General features: G+C 49.3%; 1 protein-coding gene across 20 annotated transcripts in view; it reads left to right on the forward strand.

Moving 5' to 3' along the window:
• MSI2 (musashi RNA binding protein 2) overlaps positions 1-23,990 on the forward strand; it is a 204,749-nt gene extending 180,759 nt beyond the window's left edge. For 7 of the 20 annotated variants that reach the window (XM_038158229.1, XM_038158231.1, XM_038158234.1 and 4 more), the window contains 3 exons: positions 14,996-15,204; positions 16,954-17,031; positions 19,108-23,990. In XM_038158229.1, the coding sequence (XP_038014157.1) occupies positions 14,996-15,204; positions 16,954-16,995 (251 nt within the window). In that variant the 3' untranslated portion in view covers positions 16,996-17,031; positions 19,108-23,990. Of the gene's footprint in view, positions 1-1,941; positions 2,034-14,995; positions 15,205-16,953; positions 17,032-19,107 lie in introns of all 20 variants that reach the window. The other 13 variants (XM_038158235.1, XM_038158237.1, XM_038158241.1 and 10 more) reach the window with 4 other exon arrangements.
• The last annotated feature ends 1,414 nt before the right edge of the window (positions 23,991-25,404 follow it).

The following is a 25,404-nucleotide window of genomic DNA, read 5'->3' on the forward strand; positions in this document are numbered from 1 at the left end:
AGCCTCAAAATTGCCTGCGTGCACAAAACTGGCAAAAAACCCCAAAACTGAATCCAAAGAGCCCCCGTCCCGCCCCAGCCCTGAGGTCTCAAGGAGGAAGGTGGGTTTGTCACCGGCCCCACTCACATCTGCACCAAGCCGTGCTCTGGGAACGGGGGGTTTCTGTAGAGTCATCTCCATCCAAAGCTGGTTTTGGAAGGGACATCCTGGGTTTGCCACTCCATCAGCAATGGTAGTGAATTGTATCCAGGAGCAGTGGAGTCCGATCGATCTTGCGCTGCAGTGTACGGGCCCGATTCATTACAAGAAAAATGGCTGGGGTTTTTTCCTTCTTTCCTTTTCAGTCGGGTTTTTGTTTTCCCTTCACAAATTTGCACAGCCCTCCTTCACGCGTGCCTGGTCCAAAGCACAGAGCACAGCACGGCTGGCCCTAACTGGCCCCTTTCTGCCAGGAAATGGGAAAGAGCTGGGAAACACCCGGGCAGGCGCATCCCACCGCCCCCAGCTCACTGGGAGAGCTGTGCCCAGGGCTGCTGGAGCACAGCACAGAGCAAGCATTGGCCAGGAGGTTCCTGGAAGGCATTGGTGACAATCCATGTCCTCAATGTCCCCATCACTGCTGCCCCTTCAGCAGCTCTCCGGCCCCGTCCCGCCGGCTCTTCCCCACCTTCCTGGCATCAGTGCCAGCACGGAGACTGAGCACCCTCAGAGAGCATCCACCTTCAGGTGCGTGTCTTGTTCTCCCCGGGAACAGCAGCCCTCTCACTCCAAGCCCCTGGGCACTGACCACCTTGCTTTGTCCCTGGGGTGACATTCCTCCTCTTGGGACGCCTGCATGTTTGCTGAGTCAGCAGGGAGCCTGCTGGGGGCAGGTCCCTGCTCGGGGCCTCCTCCCCTCCCTCACCCCTTCTTTTTCCATGGCAGCGTGTCACCAGCTGACCTTGCTAGATAAACAGGTTCTTCTGTGTCACGGCAGGTCTGTCCTACAGCCAGCAGAAAGGGACGTGTCCCTGTCCCCGTGCTCAGTGCCACCATAAATTCACGTCCCGCGTCGCTGCTCGCGTGCCGGCAGGGTGAGCGCGGCCGTGCTGCTCGGCATAAATCACGTCCCCAGTCGACGTCCCAGCGATGAGGTGATAGCTGAGGTCCTTCCAGCAGACACGGGTCTGGCCACATCCGTTCGCTCCGGGCGGGGCCGTGCTGCCGAATCCCTCCACTGGTTTTGACAACCTCACCCATTCTTGTATTTTTTTAATGAATTGGGACCTGAGCCACGGAAAACGAGCAAAGTTAAAAGTCTGAATGCTGCAAACTCCTCCTAGACAACTTCACTATCAGTGTCACGTTTCTTTTGAATCCACCTGACATATTTTACGTGTAAAACATTTTTGTCGTGTAAATGCTTTTTTTGAAATACAGTCATGGGGGGGGCACATTTTTCTCTTGCATTTGACATGGGAGGGGTTCATCTGGCAGGAGAGCGAGACGAGGAAAATTTGGCAGGAAAGGGTTTTCGTTCCTTCCTCTTTGGTTCATTGACAAGCCTGAGATTTTTCCAGTTCCCGACCTGTTGCTACCAACTGTTCCTCCCTGAGGACTGGAGACAAAACCCCTAAGGCCACACTAATCCAGCCCTGTCCCAGCTCCCTCGGGCAGGCTGTGCCCGCCGAGCCGGCCGGCGGCACTCGCCGCGGCGGGACAGCGCAGTGCCACGGCGCCAGGGGCTGCTCCCCACCCCAACCCCTGGCACATCTGGATTTTGGGCCCCAGTCCCGGCTTGCCAGTGCTGCCTTTGAGCCCTGCGCCCCAACAACCCCTTACTGGACTTTATACTTGCCAGCTATAACAAATCTCGTAACGTGAGCTACTGACCTTGATGGTGAGTGTGAGCAGTTATGTTTTGTTGTTTTCTCTCTTGCTTGGTTGGGGCTGCTGTGAGAGAGGGTGTCTCTGAGGCAAACTTTCCGGCCTCTCTTACACTCGGACGTGCACACCTCCTCTCAAACACTCTTCTGAGCGCTCTCAGCGGGAAGGTTTGTCCACACCTATTAATCCTCTCTCAGTGTCCAGCTTCTTGTTAGTAGCAGCTGGTTGCATGTTTTTTGCTTGTTCGGACGAAACGGTTCAAGAAACGACTCATATCAACTCTTGAGAAATGTCTCTATTTTTTTGTACACTTTCTTTCTTTTGATGTTTTTTATTAATTTCCCTTACTTAAAAAACAAAACACCTGTCGTCCCGTAAAACATTTCACATCTCCCCTTGCCTGTTCTTAGAGTGTATGTATCTGTGGGACTGAACTAAATGCATGCACTGTAGTAGTCGTACTGGTAGCAGTAGATGTAGTTGTAGAACATGCATTGTCGAGTTGATATTATAGGCACCGTCAACGCGCACGAGCGTGGCAGATAAAAGCAGAGCCTTGGTCTGATTGAAAGCGTAGGGATAACACAGCAGAGAGCTGCTGATGGCTTGGATCCATAGAGCCCTATTCGTTAAATCCCATTATCTGGAAGTTTAAATTGAAGCCGGCTGTAGGCAACCTACACCCTCCGTACAAGAACCCGCACATGCTCTTATGCTGATAGTAAAACTGACCTTTTTTTAAATTCAAATTAACCCCCCTAGGAACTGAAACGCTGACTGTAACTGTATTCTCTTATTTTTATTTTGTATCCAAAAGAACCTACGATATTTTTCAAATCATTTTACAATCATGGTTTCTCCATCAGCCTGTTACTCGTCCATATTAGCCCATAGACTCATTCCTTGGCGGTCGTAGACCAGATGTGCCACACGCAAATCACTCCATTTGGGAACCCAATAATTCTGTGTGAGGCGGCTCCCCGCAGCCTGTCCTGAGCCACCAAGCGATTGTTTGTAGGTCATAAACCTTAAATCTTATTATGCAACAGAGACTCCGAGCTAGTGATGGGTCGTACTCATTGCCATGTCACCCAGCTTAAGGGAACATTTTTAAATGAAGATTTAACATTTCATAAATATCAGCATGAGGAGTTCGAGGCAAGTTCATCCTCTGTGCCACGAGCCAGCAGTGGCTTTGCTTCTCCTGCCTGGGTTTCTGTGCTAAACTTGGAAAATGCAGAGACGGCGCTGCAGTCAGTAAATCCAACAGATGGTAATTGAGATCCCGAATTAGGCTTTGGTTTATTTGTTGTTTAGTTTGCTGCTTGTCAGAAAACACCCTGTTGGGAGCAGAAAAGCTCCTCTCTGGTGTGGTCACCCCTCCCCTCCTCCCCACGGCCTGGCCATCCCCAAAGCCAGCTGTGCTGGGTGGGAGCCTCTCCCTGCTCTGCTGGGCAGAGCCACGCACTCATTAATGCACTTCAGGCAGCAAGGGCTTTCAAAGGAAATAAAATAAATATCCAGAATGGGCTTTCCAGTGTAAATAAGGATTTGTATCTGCTCCCTACCTCTAATAGAACGTTGAGTAAATCAAGCAAACAAGCACCGGGGCTGACACGGTGCAAGGTGAGCTGAGCTGCCCCTGGTGCTGCCAGGGAGCTGAACACTCGTGTGCCAAGGCAGGGATAAAGTTCCCTGTGGATCTCAGTTTTCCAGGGAAACGAGGAGCCCACCATTCAATGCACCCCAGCCTGTGATGAAGTGAGGAGTGTGCCTGAAACAGCAGAGCGATAAATTGCACGGGGTCGACACCTAAGGAAGGTGCTCCAAAATCTAATCTACTCACAGTTGAGCAAATTATGGCCATAAAAAGGGGGACAGTGGTTGGGCTGTGTGTGCAGGGGGAGAGGAGCTGCCATGGGCTCATGGAGATGTCAGGGGGAGCATTTCAAAGACCCAGCCTGAACCAATTTGGGATTTCTGCGGCCCGCTGGGAGGACTCCCTTGTGGCACGGTGGCTCTGGTGGAATTGCTCTCCCTTTTTTATTCTCCTCTATAGAAGTACATAAAGTTTAATCCAGGCTATGTCATCTCAAAAGCCAGAACCTAACAAGTGGACCACTTGGGAGCAGCAAGGGCTGGAATTTCTCACTCCACTGGAACGCCAGTAATTATGTGACAGAGCCTGGTGGGTGATGCTTTGGGAAATTAATGGCTGCATTGGATTTTATCCTTTGCTTATCTCCCTGGCAGAGGCAGAGCGTGCTGGGGAGGCCAGGCAGGGACCCCACACTGGGGGGGGCTTCGGAGAGGGGTGGGAGCAAGGGAAATCATCCTGGTTTAAACAGGAATTCCATCAGCCAGGCTCAGCTCACAGCAGCCCCAGGAGGGGAATGCGCTCTGGAGGAGCCACTCCACGTTCCCGTGGGTGGTTTTGGCCTTCTCACTGACATACTGGGAGCCCTACTTGTCTGTCTGCCACCTCAAATTTAAAAACTAGTAATAATGGAAGAGGCATCTTTCCTGTTTGGCTCAGAAGTGCTGCGCTCCTCCAGGATGGGAATCCCACAGGTCCTTTTCACAGCAGGCTCCAGGCAGAAGAAACCCTGGGTCGTGTTTTACTGTAGGATGCCACTTTTGGATCTTTTTTGATCCATGAGGGACTGAGCTTCTTCCTGCCCTGCCAGGGAGAAAATTCAGTAGATGTGAAACAATTTGGTGCTGCTGCTGCTCGACCTTGGCCACAGCGGCCGGTGTTTGACAGGGCCCTGGGCTGAAGTCTATTGAGGTTAAAATACATCAGCCTTAATCAATAATTTCGTAATAGAAAATCTTGTGCGCTTGATAAATCATCTCCAGTGCAATTAGTGACCACCTCTGAAGTGCAGTTGAAGTTAATCTGTAGCAAATTTAGCCAGTAACTTTTAATAGTCTTTTCCATCAGGAGAATTATTTTCCACAGGAAAATGCTCCTCAGAATGCTCATCGTGCTGTTTTATTTAGGGAGAAATTCTTCTCTGTGAGGGTGGAGGAGCACAGGCTGTTCAGGGAAGGTGTGGCTGCCCCATCCCTGGAAGTGTCCAGGAGCTTGGATCAGCCTGGGACAGTGGAAGGTGCCCCTGCAGACATCAGGGGGTTGGAACAACTTTGGTACCCTCCAAAGCCCTGCCACAGCCAGTTTTCCATGTTTTATTCCCTTTCTCCCAGCAGTAGCTGGGGGACAGAGCTGTTGGCAGTTGTAATTAGACTTTGCTCCCCACAAGGTGCAGACAAATTGGAGAGCTTGAGGTGGTGTTTCAGCACGTGCTCTCCAGTGCGTGAGATCTTCCAGCACAGGATGGTGTCCCGTGCATTTTAGTCCCTGAGCAGGTAAAATGCTGCCAGAGCTGAGGGTAACTTCCTCTCCAGCAGCACTTGCAGGCTGTTACCCATTAGTGGAACAACTGCAAACTGTGAGGCAGTGAGCATTGGACCGACACACTACTGTCAGTATTTTCATGCTGATTCTCTCCCCAAATGCTTTAAAAGTAAATACATAATTACAGTGATGGTTTCTCTCCCTCTCTTCTCTCTGAAGTAGAAGGCTGCCAGAGGAGCAGAGTAGTTTTTCCTTGCAGCAGATGTTGGTGTGCATCTGGCTCCGTGTGAGCTCGAGAAGCACACGGTGGGTTAGGAGTTGCCAGAGAGTGCAAAATGGATCTGCAGGTATATAAAGCTGAGCTGTTTAAAAACAATAAACTCACTCAGCTGGGGCCTTTTTGAGCATTTCCTGATGGTTAAAAGAGCCCAGAACTCTGTGCCCTGACCCTGACTGGAGTGCCAGCTGCCAGCAGAGTGGCTGGTGCCACCAGCTCTCCCCCAGGCACCGTGTGCTGGGCAGCAGCTTGCCTGGTGCAGAGCCTCCCACAAGAGGGGATAGCTGCACAGGACTGGGGGTTTGCAGGCTGGGTGCCTCTTCTGTTACCTGGATAACCCCCCCGTGCTCCTGAGCATGCCCCCAGCCCGTGGGATCAGCCGTGGGGAGGTGCCCCCCAGGCAAGGCCCTCCTGCTACTATGACTTGAATCATGCAGCAAAACAAAGACCCGTTTTTGGTTTAATTTTCCTCCTGTATTGTCTGTTATTGTACAAAAGGCTTCAATTTCAAATTACAGGAGTGATAGCCAGTTAATGTGGTACAGTGGGAGGCCGGAGTTGCTGTTGCTATGGCAATGGAGTTCGGCTCATTTGTTTTGTAGATGAGTAATTACTACGCAATTAGAGTAGGCTAAAAATAAAGGGGCCTTTTGTTCCCTCTTACTCATTAATATTAATAAAAGACCTGTCCGGGCTGTGGTAAACAATTAATGCAGATGTGGTTGCCCATGGTGGAATTAACAGCAGCTCTCGCGCTCCTCGGCGTGAGGTGAAGGCGCCGGCGTCACCTGGCTCAGCTCTTCCTTCATTTTAAATGGAAAAATGGTTACAGAGGGGTCTGTGATATCCCAGCATCTGAGCTTTAGCTCTTATTTGCCAGTTGGATGGGTGGTAATAAGTGTTAAAGCTCCGTGTGCAGGCACAGGCAGCAGGAGCAGCGCTGGGGTCGGCGCCTGCGACGCAGCGAGCGCCCGCAGCCCGCCCAGGGCTCCGGGAGGAACCCGGCAGCAGTTCCTGCTGCTGACAGATCCTCATTCATCCCCCTTGGATAAATGCCAGGGCTGGAGCAAGAAACTTGCCCAAAAACCTGAGCACGGGCAAGGACAAGCGGGGTGCTGCTGCAATGACTCCAGCACGGCATGTTACAAACACACATCGACAAAAAGGAGTGCGAGGAGCAGTGCCAGCCATTTGATGTGGAGTAAAAAGATGACAGCACCCTTAGCCTGGATATTAGGATGAAATTCTTCCCTAGGAGGATGGGGAGGCCCTGGAACAGAATGCCCAGAGAAGCTGTGGCTGCTCCTGGATCCCTGGCAGTGTCCCAGGCCAGGCTGGACAGGGCTTTGAGCACCCTGGGACAGTGGAAGGTGTCCCTGCCCATGGCAGGGGGTGGCCCTGGATGGGCTTTAAGGTCTCATCCAAACCATTCCATGATTCTGTGAGGTATGTAAACATTAATTACATCACATTTTAAATTAGCTGTAAAACCAGTTAAATTGGCAGGAACCAGTTAGGAAATTGACTTAACAGGACAGCATTTATCTGCCTCTGGTTTATTTGTGAGGTCCAACAGAGCTGGTGAACAGCCCGTGCCTGCAGGGAGGGACAGTGGAGCAGCACAGAGCTGGGACCAGGGCAGGGGCTGATGAGTGGTCACCTGCTCCCTGCATCATCCCTGGGCTGCCTGGCACCCCTGGAAAGCACCGTCAGGAAGGCAGAGCCTCTCCAAAGGGCAAATACCCCAGCCCAGAGCCCTGAATCCTCTGCTGGGGGGGCTGGGGATGCACAGAAGCGCATCCCTCCCAAACTGTTTAACTAATGGAGGGAATCGTAGCAGAGCCTTTGTAAGGTCGACATTTGTTTGTTGTTAAGGATCTAATTAGAAACATGAGAGGAAGCTGAATGGCTGCTTGCTCGGCTAATTAGCGACATGCACGAAGACCACTTTGAACTTCAAGGACACAAAGCTATTAGCGCTTACATCAAAAATGGATTAAACTTCTGTGCTTTTATAATGATTAAAGATGAGCCGCTCGAGAGGAAATCCTTTTGTAAGGCTGTGACAAGAGCTGGCTCCCTGACTGCAGCTCCTACAAGCGGAGCTTTGTGTGGCCTTGGTGGCGCTCGGCCCCGCGCGAGTGACACCACTAACACACGCCATGGAAAATGGGATTAGGCAATAAATATTGATCGTTGGCAAAAAACTACAGCTGAGCTGCAAAGTGCAGTTATTTGTCCTGCTGCACAAGTGCAGGAATTAGAGCAGCTGGGCTTGAACACACTGAATTCTGTGTCTTCTGCAGATTGGTGCCCATCAGCAGCTTCCAGATGTGGTGGGTGCCTTGGCTGTGCTAGGTGCAGTACGTAGCAGAAGCAGGGGCTCACATGCAGCAGCAGGATTGTGGAGCACCTGCGCCAGGTGAATTTTTATCTTGCCTAAGCTTGTGGAAGCTGCCCAGCTCTTGCTCGTGGCTCATCTCAGGTAGTTCAGCAGTTGGTTTGTGTCCTGCTGGGCTGGAGGAGCAGCGTGGTGAGAGGACACCGAGGCTGCAGCAGGAGCAGTTGCCACAAGATCCCAGGTGCCATTATCACCCCAGTGTGCCCAGCTCGAGCAGGGTGGGCAGCACTCAGCCCTCCCTCCTGGTTCCCTCTCACTTCCAGCCGTAATTGCCAAGCTCACCACCCACTGCTTGCTGTCATTACCCTGCGATATTTTGATGTGTGAAGCCGTTTCCGAAGGGGCTGCAGCCGCAGAACAACCTTTGAAAGTGTGACTGCAGCTAGAAAATAACGTACAAATAGTACCTTGTTAGGGCAGATCTCGGTGTGTCTCAGCCTCATCACCACTTATTTTGCTGATGAGCCCGACAGTTGTTGTACTTTCCTTTTTCCCTGCAGGGCCGGCGTAGCTGCAGGGGAGGGATAACCTGGGGCAGCCTGGCTGCTCCCCATTACGGAGCGTGTCGGGGTGACAGGGAAGGCACAGCTCTCCCGTTTGATTTTCCAGTCAGGACTGAGCCAGCTGTCATCTGTAGCTCTTCACACTTGCAGAGGAGCTGTGTCTGCCACAGGGTTCTTAGAGAGAGAGTTTGCTTTTCAAGTCTGCTTGGGAAGAGCAGCAGCAGAGGGATGCAGGTCCCCATGAGAGATGTACAACATGGCAGCTCTCGTCGTGACGCCGGCGTTATTTGTTTTTCTGGTTTGTCTCCCACTTTCGCTTCCAGCGAGTTGGGAGCTGTTTGTACCTTGTTATTCTCCAGAATATCTGTGTGTTTCCAGCTCATTATTTCCGAGACGTTTGTGAGCTGGAGCATTGATCCGAGTTCGAGGTGTGCCACACGCTGCCTCCGACAGAACCCACGCTCTGTAAAAGCTCAGGCACAGGGAAGCGATGCTTCCATGGCTCAACCTGACCACAAAGGAAGGGGTTTGGAGCTCTCTGAGGTGATTGGTGTAGAAAAAAAGAGCCCGAGTATGAGCTTTTATTCCTCAGTGCTGTGCCAGTGCACTCCTGCAGCCTGAATAGGCCGCTGAGAACCAGGAGCACCAATGTCTTATTTCAGAGTGGCATTAATTTGTACATCCAGTCCCGGGTAAATGACATTCTGGTTGTTAGCAGCTCTGAAAAGCAAGGTACAAACTCCCATTAACTTCAGCCCTGACTGCACAAAGAATTAGCTTTGGCCAAGCGATCTGTAACATGGGTGCAGCGCTGCTAATTATATTTATAAGGCTCTGAGCACTAATGATGTAAGATCTGCATGCGGTGCTGAAGTTGTGCTGGTTATTTAAAGGATCAGCGTCACGCTGTGAGTGCTGCTCTGTTAGTCATGCGTGCCACAGCGTGGCCATTAGTGCCACACTCTGGGACACCCGTGTCCCCAAGGAAGGTGGGATTGTCGCCACGCCACTCGCTGTGGTTTTGCTCTGTGTCCTCTGCAGAGGCTGTGCTTGGGTGGCTGCGGAGGCAGCACAGCAGGCTGCAATGCTTGGGGACAGGTGATGCTCCTTCTGTGACAGTCTTCTCTTAAAATCCAGCAGTAAATGGACCCAAGTGACTCAAATTCATAAATTTATAGAATCCTAGAGCAGCAGTGGGTTGGAAGGGACCTTAAAGACCAACCCCGTGTTGTGGGCAGGGACACCTTCCAGTACACCAGGTTGCTCCAACCTGGCTTTGAAATGAAGTGCCACCAGGCCGTGGGGCAGTCCCTGTCCCAGCTGGGCTGCTCAGTGCCCTGCCCCGTGCCCCTGTGCCCTGCCTGCTGCCATCCCTGCCAGCAGCATTCAGTGTTATTATATCATTTACTCCTTCGAGCTGGAAGATGATGTTTGCAGCATGTTCTATGAATTTTTCATAAAGATGGAAAAACAGACTAATCTTGTGAGCTTTGAGTCTTGGTGGTGGGTAATGGCTTTGATTTAAAGCATTTTGTCTTAATGATAGTTATATTGAAAATTTCCTGCTGCTTTCAAGCACGTTTAGTTATTATCATAAACATTGATGGTAGAAATGCCTGCCAAATTGTGCGTGGCTGTTTATGGCAGATGAGAGAGTCATCCAGAAATTATAGCACTGGATCAACAAGTTGTGAAGAAACCTGTTTGTACAGGAATCCACCCTGAGGGCAGTGGGACAAGGCAGGAACAAGGAGGGTCTTGAAGGAGAAAAGGGCTGGAGATGACCAACTCTGGTTGTAGGGTATACTTGACAGGAGATGAAAAATGAATTTCTGGTGAGAATCATGGAATCATTTATGACTTCTAAATCAGTGAATCTCACTTTAGCCCCACACTGCCAAGCTCCCCCATCCCTGCAGAGCTGCTCACCCCCATGCAGGGCTGCCCAGGGACAAGGAATATCCTGCCTCTGCTCAAAGAGGAAATCCAGTGAATTGTGGTGGTTTCTTTCCCTCGTGAGGATTTCCTCACCTGAGCATGGTGGCAGGGAAGGCAGACACACATTCTGCACTGTTCCCCACCTGGATTTTTTTTAATTTTAAAATACTCATATTTGTTATGAGTTCCTGCAAAGGTGTTTAAGTCTTTGGGTTTTGGTGCTGTGGAGAGGGAAGGGTGTCACCAAGGCTCCATGTGGGCTGTGTGCAGGGGACAATGATCCCCATGCAGTGTCTGTCTCAGTCCTCTGTCCAGATTGCCCCTGCTTTGTTTCCTTTGCAATACAGTATATTTTAGTGGTGCCTAAGTGGGATTTTTGTCATCAGGTCCCATTTACTGGTCCCTAAGGGCCTGACTGTCATCCCAGTGCCGTGTGAGTTCCCCCTGTAGGGCAGTAATGTCAAAACCCTCACGTCTCTTCTCCTTTTGCCTTCCTCTTCCCCTTCATCGCTCATGGCTGAGGTGAGTTTATTTGGGTGGGATTCCAGCATCCAGCTTGTCGTGCCTTGCCCAGGCCCAGCAGCCTTGGGGTCCTCGTTAGCAAATGTCAGCAGGAGTCCCGACTTAGAAATTTCTCAAGAGTTCCTCGAGGGAGAGTTCATCTCTCAGCACTGCCCTTTCCCGCTGAGCACAGATGAACGTGTGAGCAGGCTCTGTGTGAGCGTGGCAGTTTGCAGGAGAAGGCTCCAGACACACATCCCTGCCTCCTGCCCTGCCTCAGCCGGGGCTGCCAGGCTGCTTTGGCTCCCAGCTCTTGGCTCCCTGACATAAAGCACTTGGCTGAAGGTGGAGGAGCATCTCACACGCATGTTAAATGGGGATAAAGGAGCCCTGCTGAGGGATGGGCTGCTGATGAAGCCTCACTGCCTGAACAGGTCCAGTTCTTGCTGTGCCAGCCCTGCACAGCAGCTCCCAACTCCACCAGCACCAACACTGGCATTGAAAAATCCTGCTGGGGCTGCTTTGTGAACCCACATTTTTTATTCCATTCTGTGTCCCATCTCACATTCCCTCACTGCTTTTCAGGGCTCCCCGAGCCACTGTGACACTGGGCAGAGTGAGCCTGGGGCTCCCCAAAGCCTGTCCCTCAGGCTTCACCTGCTGATCAAAATTCACAGGCTCAGAGTCTTCTCTGTAAGAAAAACCACAGCAAATTCGAAGTGAGGCAAGCAAGACATTAGCCTGCCCTGTTCCATCACTGCCAGAGCTCCTGGCTGCTGGCCCTTGATCTCCATCAGCACAGGAAGGAGCTTCTGTAGTCCAGAGGACGGAGGATGGCTGGGGCTGAACATAAAAGGTGGTTGGCTGTGACTTACAAGCACATCTAATCTTTTCCACATCTCTCCTGACCTTGATCTATCACAGGGCTTCCTGGGGACGCTTGGGATTGCAAATTTTGCATAGAGGAGGAAGCCTTTGAGCTGGAGGTGCTTAGGCACAGTCTCAGAGCTGTGAAGTTGCCTGCTGCAGGATGGTTTCCTGTGTGCTTGGTTGGGAAATGGGACCAGGAATGAGTCCTTTGCTGCCAGGACTTCCTGAGTGCTGGCAGTTCTTGGAAGGGGAGAAGATGGCCCTGCCAGCCCTCAGTCTCTGCTGAGTCAGTCTGATGCATCCAGAGTCAGGGGATTCCTGGTCAGCTCAGCCCGTGCCTCTGCTGGGACCGGGCAGCAGGTCAGGCTTTGCTCCTGCTCCTGGCATCAGGTCACGGTCAGTGGTCCCCTCCCCTCCATGGACAGCACAATCCCCTGACAGTTCTGCAGCAACAAGCTTCCAAACATCTGCCCCAGTTCCTGATCTTGCCATGGGGTGTTAGGGGCCAGGGGAAAGGAATTAATGTCAGTGCTCTGCAATTCCCACAGTTCACAGCAGCCTTGGACAGCTCCTGACAACCTCCAGCAGCAGGAGTTTTGTCACAAGGACACAGGTTTCCAAAAAGTGCTAACTTTCCTTAGTGGTGCAGTATCTGGAGTCTGGAGGATTGCAGGCATTTCTCCTTCCTTTCAGTCTCAGGGCACTCCAGGTTTGTGTAAAACAAACTTGTTTCCAGGTAGTTCTTGCCAGAACACATCAGGATTTCCTTGTTGGGAAAGTGGTTCAGGGTCCCTTTGCTGTGGTGATGGTAAAGGTGCCTCTGGCTCCAGGTGAGCTCACCTGGGCTCCTGGAAGAAGACAAACACTTAGCAGCTAACTGTGGCTGAGCAAATCATTCAAATACAGCTTTCTGAGGCTGCTGAGGCTCCTGCTAATTATGGGAGCTTTCTGTTTCATTTGTAGGGTCTGGAGCGAAGTGTTGGCTCTGGAAAAGCTTCCAGCTTTTTCTGTGCAGTTTTTCAGGCACCACATGGAGAGGTGCCAGGGCATCCCAGCCTCCCAGGCAGTGGAGCAGCCTTTGGCATGCCCGTTCTCCCTCCTGTGAGCAGTGTGGAGTGCTGAGCCCCTGCTCAGTGGATGAAAAATTACCTTTTCATTCCCCACCTGAATAACCAACCCACTGGCAGCTCTTCCTGCAGGTGTGAGAGCCTTACCTGCAGTCTTAAGAGATGCAAATGAGAGGGGCCAGGGTGGGATGTGGGGTGTGGGGGCACAGGGGGTCCCTCTGGTTCCTCAGGTGGTTGTTCTGGAGGTTTCTGGTGCTGCTGTGGGTTTGTAGGAGTACTTTACTAACAGGATGCCCCTGGGCATGCCGGGTCCCGCTGTCACTCGGAGCAGCCAGCTGGGTTTTCTGTGTGACTTGGCAGGAAAATTCACATCCATTTTATTGAACCAAAGGGAAGAAAAGGGGGGAAAAGTGCTGGCTTGTAGTAATAAAGGGCTTTGGAACATCTCAGCTGGATATTTTTCTTCACGAGTGAGAAGGCCAAATGTTATCTTGACATTTAATCTTTAATAATAAAAAAAGGCTCTTTGTTTGCCAGCGAAGTCCAAAATCTGTTTACTCTCTCATGCCTTATTTCTTTGAACTTGCTAGCTTAGATGTCCTACTTACCCTCCCCTGCTCCCAGTCCAGAGCTGTCATGAATCATTTCTTGTGCAGAGCTGGCTTCCCTGTCACCACAGAGCCACCAGCTGCCAGGTGTGCTCCTCTTGACCAGCTCCTTCACCTGAGAACCGGGGTCCCTTGGGTGGCTGATGCAGGGCAAGGGGCCAGGGCAGCAGAGGTCCAGCCTGTGCCACCGCAGCGCTTGGTGGCAGCCCAGGGCTGGCTCCAGGCTGGTCTCCAGGAGAGCCCTGTGTCAGTCCGTGCAGCTCTGACCCATGGGCACAGCTCACTGCAGGCCACCAGACTCCGTAACCCGTTCTGGTGCTCAGTAGTTGCAGCCAGAGGAAAAGGCTGAAGCAGCCTTGGGGCAGCCTGGAAGGCTGGAGGTGATGTGCCCAGGGGGGGTTTGGGGCAGGCTGTGGTGTTGGGCCCACGTCCAGCCCTGCTGGCCATCGTGTCCTGGCGCTGCCCGCGGCGGGGACACGGTGGGGACACGGTGGGGACACGGTGGGGACACGGTGGGTGTGGGCAGAGCAGGCTCCCTGTGCTCCCCAGGGCAGGTGTAGCTCCAGCTTCCCGCAGCCATCTCCATCCAGCTCCTCCCAGTCCGCTGACTTTCCTTTCGCATTGAAACTTCTTCCTCATAAATCCCACATCCAGAAGCAGCCGTGAGAAATGCCAGAAGCCTGATCATCTAACATGCTTTAATATCTAAATTTCTTCTTCAGTATCATTCTTATTTACATTGTTTTTCTTTCTCAAAAAAAAAAAAAAATTTAAGGGAGGAAAAAAATTAAATTTTCTTTTACTTCCACATTAGGAGGTGAGTTGTCATCCACCCTCTGGAATTCTTTTTTGCTTTTGATCTTTATTTATTTGTTTAATTTTGGTTGATGTCCCAAGCATGGTTTTGGAGACGAAGGTAGGTCTTCGCTCTCCAAATCAAAAGAAAAAAAAAAAAACCTAAATAAAACAACACTCTCCTTGGTCATATTTAAAAGAGAAAAACCCAAACTGTTCCATTCCATATCATTTAAAGAAAAAAAAAAATCAACTACTGAGCTATTTCTACAGCTTACTGATCTAAAAGGGCGGGTTTTTTCCAAAAGTATCGAATGGATCCAAAAAACGATTTTCCTAGACGTGATTCAAGTTATTTGCTGTCAACATTTTAATATCAATATTACCACAATGTGTAGTCTCAAACTAGTTCCTTTGTAGTTTGCATGGGATGTGAATGCTGTCTCGGCGTGCCCAGACCTAGAGAACTTGTTACTACTGCATGAGCATCAAGTCAGATGTTGAAAAATACCTATTATATTTTGTGATAATTTGGTGAAAATGAGCACCTCCAGTCTCTGGTTGCAGTAGTGTGTTGAATGATTGTTCTTTTATTTTTTATTTTTTTTATATATATCCATATATATATTTTTGGAGCTCTAAGCTTCGTAGTAGTCCGGGCTGACTCTTCTCCAGTACTTGCTCTCCTCTCGCATGGCCTTGGTTAAGTGTTAGAATTGGGCCTAGGCTGTTTATTCTGGTGTTTGGCTTTGTAATACCGGTGCATGCCCGGCGTCTGGCCTCATACCCAGCTTTATTCTCTGCACACCAGTCTTGAATAGCTACAGTGCTCAACCGAATTTTGGCGCACCCGCTTCCCCGGCAGGCTCCAACCCAGCGCGGCCCGGAGGCTTCCCCGGGGCCAACAGCCCCGGGCCCGTCGCGGATCTCTACGGCCCGGCCAGCCAGGACTCCGCCGTGGGTAACTACATAAGCGCCGCCAGCCCGCAGCCGGGCTCGGGCTTCGGACACGGCATCGCCGTAAGTACCGCGCGCTGCGGGGCTCCGGGGGGATCCGGGGGGATCCGGGGGGTTCGGGGGTGCTGCCGCTGCTGCTGCTGCTGCTGCTGCTGCTGCTGCTGCTGGTCCCGTGGCCAGTGTGGCTTCTCGCTGCCGGGCTGCGGCTGGGTGGTCAGGGCGTCCCAGCTGGAATTGGCAAGGTTGGAGAAACCTCCAGAGTCGTTTACTCCAGCCTGTGACCAGTCACCCTCTGTTAACCAGACTCTATCACTAATTGCCGTGTTTTCTCCACCACTGCCCTGGGCAGCCCATTCCAGTGATTAATCACTCCCATACTGAAGAAATTTTAAGATTAATCACTCTCAGGCTGAAGAAATTTTGTCCTGATGTCCAACCTGAACATCTCCTGGTGCAAACACTCCTTTGGAGCCGTCTGCAGCCAGACATGACCTGTCTCAAAGAGAAATATTTAATAAATACGGGATTTAAATCCCTGCTTGTCCACATGGGCTTTACATCCTCCTGGCTGCTGCACCCTTTGGCGGGCAGAGCAACAGTCCCTGCTCCCACCAAACGAGCAAAATCAGCTCATTAATTTGGCTGGTGGGACCCCCAGCAGGGGGACAGGACGTGTCCTGCTCCTCTTCACCTGTCTGCTGACCTTTGGGGTCGCTTCCAGCCGGCCCTGGGTCGCTGGGAGCCGCAGGTTGGCAGCGAGGGGCCCCGCTGGGCCCCGGGGTCCCCGGGAGGTGCCTCCTAACGTGGGGCTGCGATCGCACTAATGAGGGGCAGAGATCGGCTTAACAAGGCTGCACGTGGCTGTGTCACCTGTGTGTGAGCATGAATGGGGCTGGCCTGCCCCGTGGCACCCCCAGCACAGGCTGCATCCGAGGCTCCTGCCCTTTTGGAGCACGGGCAGGAGCTGGTTTTATCTCCTGGACACTGAGGAAGTGCAGAGGCTCCCCCGAAGGTCCCTCAAACCCAGAGGAGAACTTCCCTCCCTGCTGGAATTGGATGGGGGGAGCAGGAGTGTGGTGCAGACAAAGCTCCTGAAGCTGTTATTTTTATTGCAAAAAAAGACAAACCAACCCTCTGCCCGGCTTTGTGCCCGTGTGCTCAGTTCCCATCCCAGGCCTGCCCCTCCCGTGGCCACGCCGTGGACTCGACAGTCCCTGGGGATCAATTCTAGCACAAACACGGAATATTACTGCTCTGCAAGGAGCTCCATCAGTTCAAACTGCCACCTCTCACCACTTACAGCACCTGTTATTTCCATTTTTCACCTAAAAACCTGTTTGTGCTTGAAAACTTGGGCACTTCTGTCTCTGCAGCATCCCGATTTTTCAGGTGGAAGGACACCAGGTCCAAGCCTGGGTATCCAGATTGTCTGCACTAACACTTCCCAAAGAACCATTTTATAATTGGCTTGCAGATTGGTAGCCTCTTAATTCCCCCAATAACTGCAAAGAATCCCATAGCTTTTATGACATATATATTTACTTAACACTGTCCATTTACTAACCCCGGTTTAAAAATAAAGAAGGGAGAACCCCAAAGCTTATTTTTGCACCTGGGGGAATGAGAAGATGGTGGTCTTGGAAAGGTGACCATAGGGCTGAGCACACCTGGTGACCAGAACAGCTCTTGGAAATCCCTATTCATGCTGGCAACACAGTCTTTCAAGTCCTTTGATAATTTCTTGGCAAAAATTAATAATCAGCTGTTCCCGTGTATAGAGCACTGATGAACTTAACAATTGTACAATTTTAGGGACCTTTGATTGCAACGGCTTTTACAAATGGATACCATTGAAACGTTACACATGGTTGGTTGCCATCTCACTTGGAGGTATTACAGTATATCCCATTTGTACTTTGTGCTGAACTACCATCTCCCCTATATTTACTTTAAGTGAACAATTTTTTATCTTCATTTCGTCTTTCCTTGGCCTTTAATCATTCCTTTCTGTGATTTGTGTTACTCAAATCAACCTCACGGGCTGGAAACTGGAAGACAGATCCAAAGCTAAACCAAAAAAGTCACTTTTTCATCTTCCTGCTGCTTCGTGCAATAATTTGAAGAGGCAGAAAGCTGCGGGGAATCACCCCCAGTGGCAGCAGCCAGAATCCCAGTGGGATCAGAGATCTGCTCCCAGCACACTGCTTTAAAAATAGCTGAGCCCCACTGCTTTATTACTGAGAAACCATCATTCTTAATTAAGTGCTGTACCAAATATTACAGCTAAAAGATAACATTGTAACTTGTAACCATAGAGCAATTATCAAGATTAAAAAAAAATTAAACCTGAGCAAATTAAATTAAAGGCATTACCTGAGCACCGCAGCCCTGGATCGCTGCCAGTTTCCTACCCTTTGAACTAAGCTCGAGTTAATTAAATGTTTAATTTTTATTTTTTATTATTATTTGGCCTTTGGCATATTCATCTTTGCAAACAAATATTCTTAACACTCGGAATGGAATAGATTAGAAAGTGCAATGAAAAACAGGAGTTATCCCAATTAAATGGCATGGGTCTGCCTCCAGAGCCCTGAGCCCGGACAGGCAGATGGAATGGATGTGACAGATTTTATTTCCCTGCCTCTTGCCCAGTATTACATGATCAGTGTCACATCATTTACATTCAAAAATCACTCTGTGAAATTAGAATTAAAGTTAGTCAGGGGGCTGGGAACTGTGGAAAACGTTCGGAGGCTTTAAACTACATAAAAATAGATTTATAACTAAACACGAGTGGATAAAGGGGGTTTCTATTTACTCTCCACTGCACACACACCCCCAAGATTGCCTGAAATTGTTCTGTCAATTGATTTGCTCCACCAAGGAGTGGTTTTTTTATGGGAAAGAAAAAAGTGCCGTAAGCACCCTTGCTTAATCCCAGCTGTTACGTGCACGTAGCAGGGCCTGTTCCCGGATCAATTTGTCAGAATCCCTCACGTTTCCTGGGCAGCCAGCCTCTGGAATGGGGAGGTGGCACCCGAGGCCAGCTGGAGCCCGGGCAGAGCATCATAACTCAGGCTAATAACGCGCGGTGACGGGCGCCCCGCTGATGGATGGGCTGGGAGCCCTCCTCGCTCGGCACAGCCCCTCGCTGGCCAGTGCCGCGACTCCAACCATTAACGACTCCAAAACAAAGTGCTTTTAATGTCGCTCATTACTAATTAAAATAGATTTTGAGAGGAGGAAATGAGCCTTATTATTAATTCCTCGAGGAGCACTGGGTTCGGAGCGCTTGCGGCAGCGGCTGCTCCCGGCCTCCCCGGGGCAGGATTTGGCTGAGCTGCAGGTTCCCGGGGCAGGGATCGCTTCCCACATCCCTGCAGGATGCTGCTGGGACCTCACCCAGCACAGCTGTTTGGGGATGGGCTTTGGAGGTCATCAGGGAGCATCCCGTCCTGGCCTCGTCCCCGTGAGCGGCTGCCCGCAGGGCCAGTGCTCCAAATATTTCCATTTCTTTTATACATCATCTGTCTCAGCTTTAAGCACTGGCAGGGACAGAGCGTTGGAGGCTGAAGCTCTTGTATAAAATAAATCCTGGCTGCCTCAGCCTGCGCAGGTAAAACCTGTCACCTTCCAGGTACTTCAGAGAAAACCCGTTTTACCAAAGCTGTGTGAATTCATGGCCTAACAGATGCCCAAGGAGCCGTTTTTGTCCTGGCCATACATCAACTCACATTTTACTGTTCCTAAACTGGAAATAAGAGCAGGGAACACATGAGACCCCCTCTCCCCTGGGGGCTGGGAACACCTCAGCATTCCAGCCCCCTGCATCCTCCCTCAGGGTGGATGGGGCAGGCTGTGGCCGCAGAGTTTTGCAAACACTTTGGGGTTTTTTTGCTAAAAATCCTAATTAACATCAATTAACTGTCCCTCTCCCGTGTCCGTGTCCGCCTTCTCCCCACGCAGAGTCTCTCTGGATGTCCGGGCAAGACAGGGCGAAGTTTCTGAAGGGGCCCACGGTTGGGTGATCTCATCAGACTTTGAGCACTACATCATCATCACCATCATCATCATCACCATCACCGCCAACGCGAACTGGAGGTGGCACTCGAAGGACTTGGGTTGTTTAAAATCTCTCTCATCATCTCATGAATCTGCTGTACTATAAAAACAACAGCTTTTAAAAGTATGTATATAAAACCCATTTCTTGTTGGTTTTATTTTCTCGATGGGTTCCCCCCCTCTTTTGAAGCCTCTCCAAACCCACATCTTTTCGTAGCCTTTTTGACATAGTCTCGTAGCCACGTAGTCGGGATTCTTTGTGTATGTAGCGAGAGCCTAACCATAGTGTAACTGTTATATTAAGGGGTTTCTTTTGCTTTTTCTATCCCACCTCCCCTCCTCCTCCTCCTCCTCCTCCTCCTCCTCCTCCTCTTCTGTTTTACGTAGTTGTTGTTGCTTAAAGGATGCTGAGATGGTGACAGGAGCCTCGGCCGCGGGGGAGCGGAGCCGGCGGCGGGCGCGGCACGGGGGGCTGGCAGGGCACGGGGAGGGGGGAGCAGCAGGTTCTCTGGCCCTTCTTTTCCTTTGTGGCTCTTGGTTACTCTAATTCTCTCTATTTTCGGCAATAAGGCGAGGGCGACAAACTTTTTGCGCGTCCTTTTTCTATATAAGTGCTTTTTTTTGTTGAAAGAGGTGATATAAGGTTTTTTGAAATCGTGAATTCTGAAAAAAAAAAAAAAGAAAAAATAATAATAATAATAATAATAATAATAATAAAGTGCTGTAAATACAATTCCATTAACTACATAGAAACTATTAAGAAAGAGAAATACAAACCTATTTTTGTGATGGAGTCAGCCTAAGGCAGTTTCTCTATGGAAATGGATGGGAAAAGACAAGGGAGTTGTAGCCTTTGGGAGCGGCTGCCGGGGCTGGCCGGGGGGGCTGTGCTGCTGTGGGACCCCCCCAGCCCGCCCAGTTCACACCAGCAGCTCCGCTCTCACACGTGCACAGCTTACACAGGAACAGGCTAGCGGGAGTTTTATTTTCATTTAAAACCTGCTTTTCCCAAAACTGATCAAGAAGCTACGATTTTTCCTACTTAGCGCATTTACGGTTCAAAGCACACATTTATTTTGGGGTTTTTTTGGATTTTTTTTTTTTTTTTTCAGTCATTGTTTTAAACTAGATCAACTTGCTGTCCAGTCATTTCAGCTGCTCTGGGCACCCCAAGTGGGCAGAGCAGCGTCCAGCTTGCATGGTTTCCTTTATTATCCATCACTTTCTGTATTGTCAGATTAGAAAGCAACTTTGGTTGGTTTTGATTTCTTTTTTTTTTTTTCTTCTTTTGGTTTTGTTTTTTTTTTTTGGGAATACCTCAGTGCTACAAGTTTCACCCTAGAAGCAACGGAAGATTTTAATTTATTGTAGTTGTAAACAGAATTTAAAAGAAATAAAGTATAAAACATCATTGCACTGTGACTGGTAGGGGAAAAACTGACAGTTTCCTATTTGCACATGTTTAATATTTGGCTGTTATATATATGGTCCTCTGTTGGGGGAGGAAACTTATGAAGGATATTTTTTAATTTAATTTTTTTAATATTGGTAAATAGGCCTGCAACAGCAAACTAGAAGTACAACATGGTAGGTGGCATTAAGAACATACTGTAGTGTGGATATATTTCTTCTTTTTTTAACGTAATATTGACAAGTTTTATTAATATTTTTTTAAATTGTTACGTTTATAAATTTGGTACTTTAGGTACAGCCAGTATAAGACACTGAATGCGACATTTGTTAAAAAGAGCTGCTGCACTCCTATTTTTGTAAATTTTACTAACAAGTAGACTAATGTAGACATTCAATAGACAAGGTAGAGCAAGGCATCTTTAACAAAACAAGGCACCATACTGCTAACAAAAGGAGAAACCTTGTTTTTTCTTGTTTTTAAAAAAAAAAATCATGCTTTTTATGTAATATTTTAGGTTTTTTTCTTATTTCAGAACAACCAGGTTTAAGCAAAATGCTGGACGCTTTTTAAATACTGAGACTTGATCAAGTAATAAAAGAAATAAAACCGAATTCTTTAAAAAATAAAAAGGTAAAAAAAAAAAAAATACTACGAACCAAATTCCCTGCGATTCAGTGTGCTGTCAGGGAATTTTTTATTGCTATTTTGTCAATGTTGATGATGTACTGTACTACCAGTTGGTTTTCCTCTCCATTCCCTGTCACCTCATAGAATATTCTTTGTTGATCATTGTTGTATGTTAATAGTGTATAAAATGGCTTATCTTGTAAGAGTGCTGTCCTGATGGTAGTGTAGTGAATTTTTCCCCCCCTCTTTCTCTCTTCCTCTTCTAGTACATATTGGTAGGTGTATCGTAATTAAGGTTAAAAATTTAGATGTAGTTATTCAGATTTAGGACCAGTAAGGATAGAACTTTCTCTTATTTAAGAAAAAAAAATGCTAATAATTTTGGGAAGGTTTTCCTTTTTTGCTTTTTTTTTTTCTTCTCTTTTTTCTTTCTGTGCTTTTTTTTCCTCTTGGTTATTATTTTTCTTTTGTTGATCTGATGCGGTTTCAACTAACCAAAGGTCTCACAATGTTAAAAATGCTGGCAAACTCTTAAGGCATTTGTAGATCCCCACCCATGACTTTGGAAAGGGGATGTGCCATACTACCTTAAATGCTAATGCTAGATATGCAAAACTGGATTTTTTTAATTTATTTTTTAAAAGAGGGAGGCACGGTATATTAAAACGATTTTACTAAGAGAAAAAATAAAAACATATTTTTTTAAGAATGCTCAGAAGAAATTGCTAATCTGTGTGAATATGTTTTAGATGTTTATATACCTTTTGAGAAGTCCCAGTGGCCCATAGCACAAATGTCGTGGAATCCAAGATGTTTTGATGTGGCTACCTAGACTAAGGTTCACGTTAGTCCCCCACTCATCTAGAAATCAATTTTGAAGGTTTTTTTTTTTTTTCCTTTTTTCTTCGTTCGTTTGGGGGTTTTTTTGTAAATTTTTCAGCACAAAGGTTCAGCTCCACCTTTGTTTTACTCAAGCCCAGAGGGAGCCAAGGGTGGTGGAACCGTGGCCTGGTTTGGGTCGGGAGGACCCTGACGCCCGTCCAGTGCCACCCTGCCATGGCAGGGACAGAGCCACGGCCTCTCGGGACAGCCTCCCTGAGGGACAGCGCCCTGTGCTTCCCGATGTCCAGCCGGGATGACCAACAGGAGCCATTTCCACCACGCTGGGTGACCTGGGCACCCCAAGGGCCAGGGGCCACCCCAGCCACCAGGGACAGTCCCCAGGAGCCACAAGTGCTTGGGACCCTCCCCCTTCAAATAACCCGAGTCCCTCGGGCTAGGCTCGATTAAAACGAAGCCTGATCTGTCCTTTGGGGTTTTTATTTTTTCTTACACTTCATAAATGTTCATTTTGAGTTGAATTTGTAGCTTGGACTTTAAGGTAGCATGGCTCTCTTTGCTGTAAGTTGATTTATTTTTTTCCATTGTACAGCAGCGTCTGCTGGTGAATGTCACACATCTTGCTAGGCTTAGTTAAATCATTGGGTAATTGTGGGTGATAACGACCTGAAAGGTGTTGGGATTTCTTTTCTTCCCTGCTTTCATCTGTAGTGTGAATGAGGGCTAGCCACTCCAGCCACACGTCCCTTCCTGTTTCGTTTCTGCCATTCACTCAATGCAACATAATCAATAATAAAGCAATATAGTTTACTACATTTTTACTGAAGGCCAGCCATGGTTCTGTATGATATTGCATATGAAACTGTTTACAAAAACAAACAAAAAAAAAAGAAAAAAAAAAAAAAAAGACAACACTAACTCATAGCTGTCTTTTATGCTATGGCGATGTCTCTTGGGTGGAATCTTCTGAATTCTTTTTTTTAGTGGTTTGGTTTGTTTTTTTCAAGGCGGCATGGTTGAGAGAGAGGGAGAGGTGAGGTTAGTGTCAGGAGAGGCAGGATGCATGGAAGAGACTCGGGCAGGTCCAGACTCTACATGTAGAGTTCCTCCGTACGGAACCCAGCCGGCCCCGCGCGAACACTACGGGAGGAGATTCTGTAAGCTAAGCAATACTTTAATACTGTAATAAAATTACCAAAAAATACCACAATAATAATAATAATAAATAACAATAATAATTTTTAAAAAGAAAAAAAAAAACAAACAACCAAACCTTAGTCTGAGAAAGCAAATCCTCGTGGTGGGTTGTCGGCCACCCCAGCAGTCCGACCGTGTTGTGTGGAGAGCTCGGTGTCCGAGCAGGGCCCGGTGGCCCAGAGGGGTCACCCCGGCCCAGAGGGGTCACCCTGGCCCAGAGGGGTCACCCCGGGCCAGCAGGGTCACCCCGGGCCGGGCTCGTGTGTCGCGTGACCGTCGTAGGTAGCACCCCCGTCATTCTCTGTCGTGCGAGGTCTGAACTCCCATCAGTACTAGGATGCAAGTGAGCATTTCAGGTGGTCATAAATGTACCTAAATAAACTATGGCACAGTGGCAGGCCTAGCCCTTCCTTTTATACTTTAGTATGAACTGATGAGAACTTTGGTAGTGACTTTTTTTTTATATATATACATATATATATGTATCTATATATATCAAGCATCTTTCAGGTCTCTGTGTATGGCTTTCTGAAGCCCTGTTGTAAAATACTATGTGGATGGGGGTCTCTCACATCACAGATGTGGAAAGTATAATTTTATATTTGTATTTTCAAATAAATAAGTTTGTGAAAGGTTTCCATCCTCTACTGTGGTCCAGAAATCAATGTGTTTGTCTGACGAAAAAATACAATAAACTGTTTTGAACAGATCCATGGAGTCCATTTCATTGGGGGGGGAATATTTATTCCTGGGGGGGTGAGATCACCCCAAAACCCATCACCTTGTTGCCCGTCCTGCTCCCACGGGTGGGCAGCACATCCCTGCCCAGTGCCCCAAGGCTGGTCCCCCATCCTGTGCCCTGCCAGGCACATCAGCACTGAGCCTGCTTCCAGGAGGGGCAGTGGGTGGCCCAGTCCTGCTGGATAAATTCCCGCTCCCCACACCCTTGCTGGAGTGCCACCCTCTCTCAGCTCAGCTGTTCCACCAGAGCCTGCTTCCCTTTGGCTCTCAGCCTGGAGCAGAGCCAGCTCCCCCCACGGCTCCTGGAGGCTGGAAACACTCAGCAGGCATTGTTCCAGCGTCACAGGTTCCTCTCCTGGGGAGGACAGGCTGTGGGACTGGGCAGGGATGGAGGGGTGGGATGGGATGGGATGGGATGGGATGGGATGGGATGGGATGGGATGGGATGGGATGGGATGGGATGGGATGGGATGGGATGGGATGGGATGGGATGGGGTGCTGCAGCCCCAGCAGAGCTCCCCACCCTGCAGCCCCCTGCCAGTGCTGCATCCCCGGGGGTCCCGGGGGGCTCAGCCCGCTGGAGGTCGGGTCAGCGCTCGCAGGATGCAGGACGGGCTCTCTGGAAAGCAGTCAACACATCGAGCCCTTAATGGGATTGATGATTAGTGGAGCACCGAGGGGAAAATTAGATTAGAAAAACAAATGAAAATAATTTCGGAAGCCGTGTTTGTTCGGGGTGGAGGGAGCTTCCACTGCGAGGGCTGCAGGAAACGATTTGACTGCAATCCAGAAGAAAAGGAGCGCGGGTCTGGAGTGCATTAGTGTGGTGGGAGGCCGGGAATAGCAGCCACTTAACCCTGTCATTCAGCAAACATTAGTGAATTATGAGTGTATTAGATGTGGGTGATGTGTTTTGTGCAAAGCCCGCGGGCCCGCTGTAGCAGCACTGAAATGGGAGTGGGGGTCGGTGTCAAAATGTAAATTTTTATACCAGCTCTGGAACAAAAATAAGATTTTGTGTTCGCCTCCCAGCTACTGAAATCAAATTGCAGCCGAAATCAGAGTTGTAAAATAAGCAAAAATTTCCCTTCCCTGTCAAATTAGTGCCCCGATAAAGAAAACAAGGGAGATAAATGTGATTTACTTCCTCTCCCTCCTGTCATAAACATTTATGGCCAGGCTGTAACAATGAGCTGCAGGAGGCAGCTGGGGCCATTGGGGTTGTGCAGTGTCACCCCCCTGGGGGCCTTTGGGCCCAAAGGTGACCTCCTGCACCCTGTGCCACATCCCCTCCCGTGCCCCCAGTCCTGCAGCCCTGCCCCAGGCCCCCAGCCCTGTCCCACAGGCTCTGCCGCACCCCAAGCCACAGGTGGCTGTCCTGG

The sequence above is a fragment of the Motacilla alba genome, chromosome 19 (genome assembly GCF_015832195.1).
Source record: "Motacilla alba alba isolate MOTALB_02 chromosome 19, Motacilla_alba_V1.0_pri, whole genome shotgun sequence".
Classification (NCBI taxonomy): domain Eukaryota; kingdom Metazoa; phylum Chordata; class Aves; order Passeriformes; family Motacillidae; genus Motacilla; species Motacilla alba.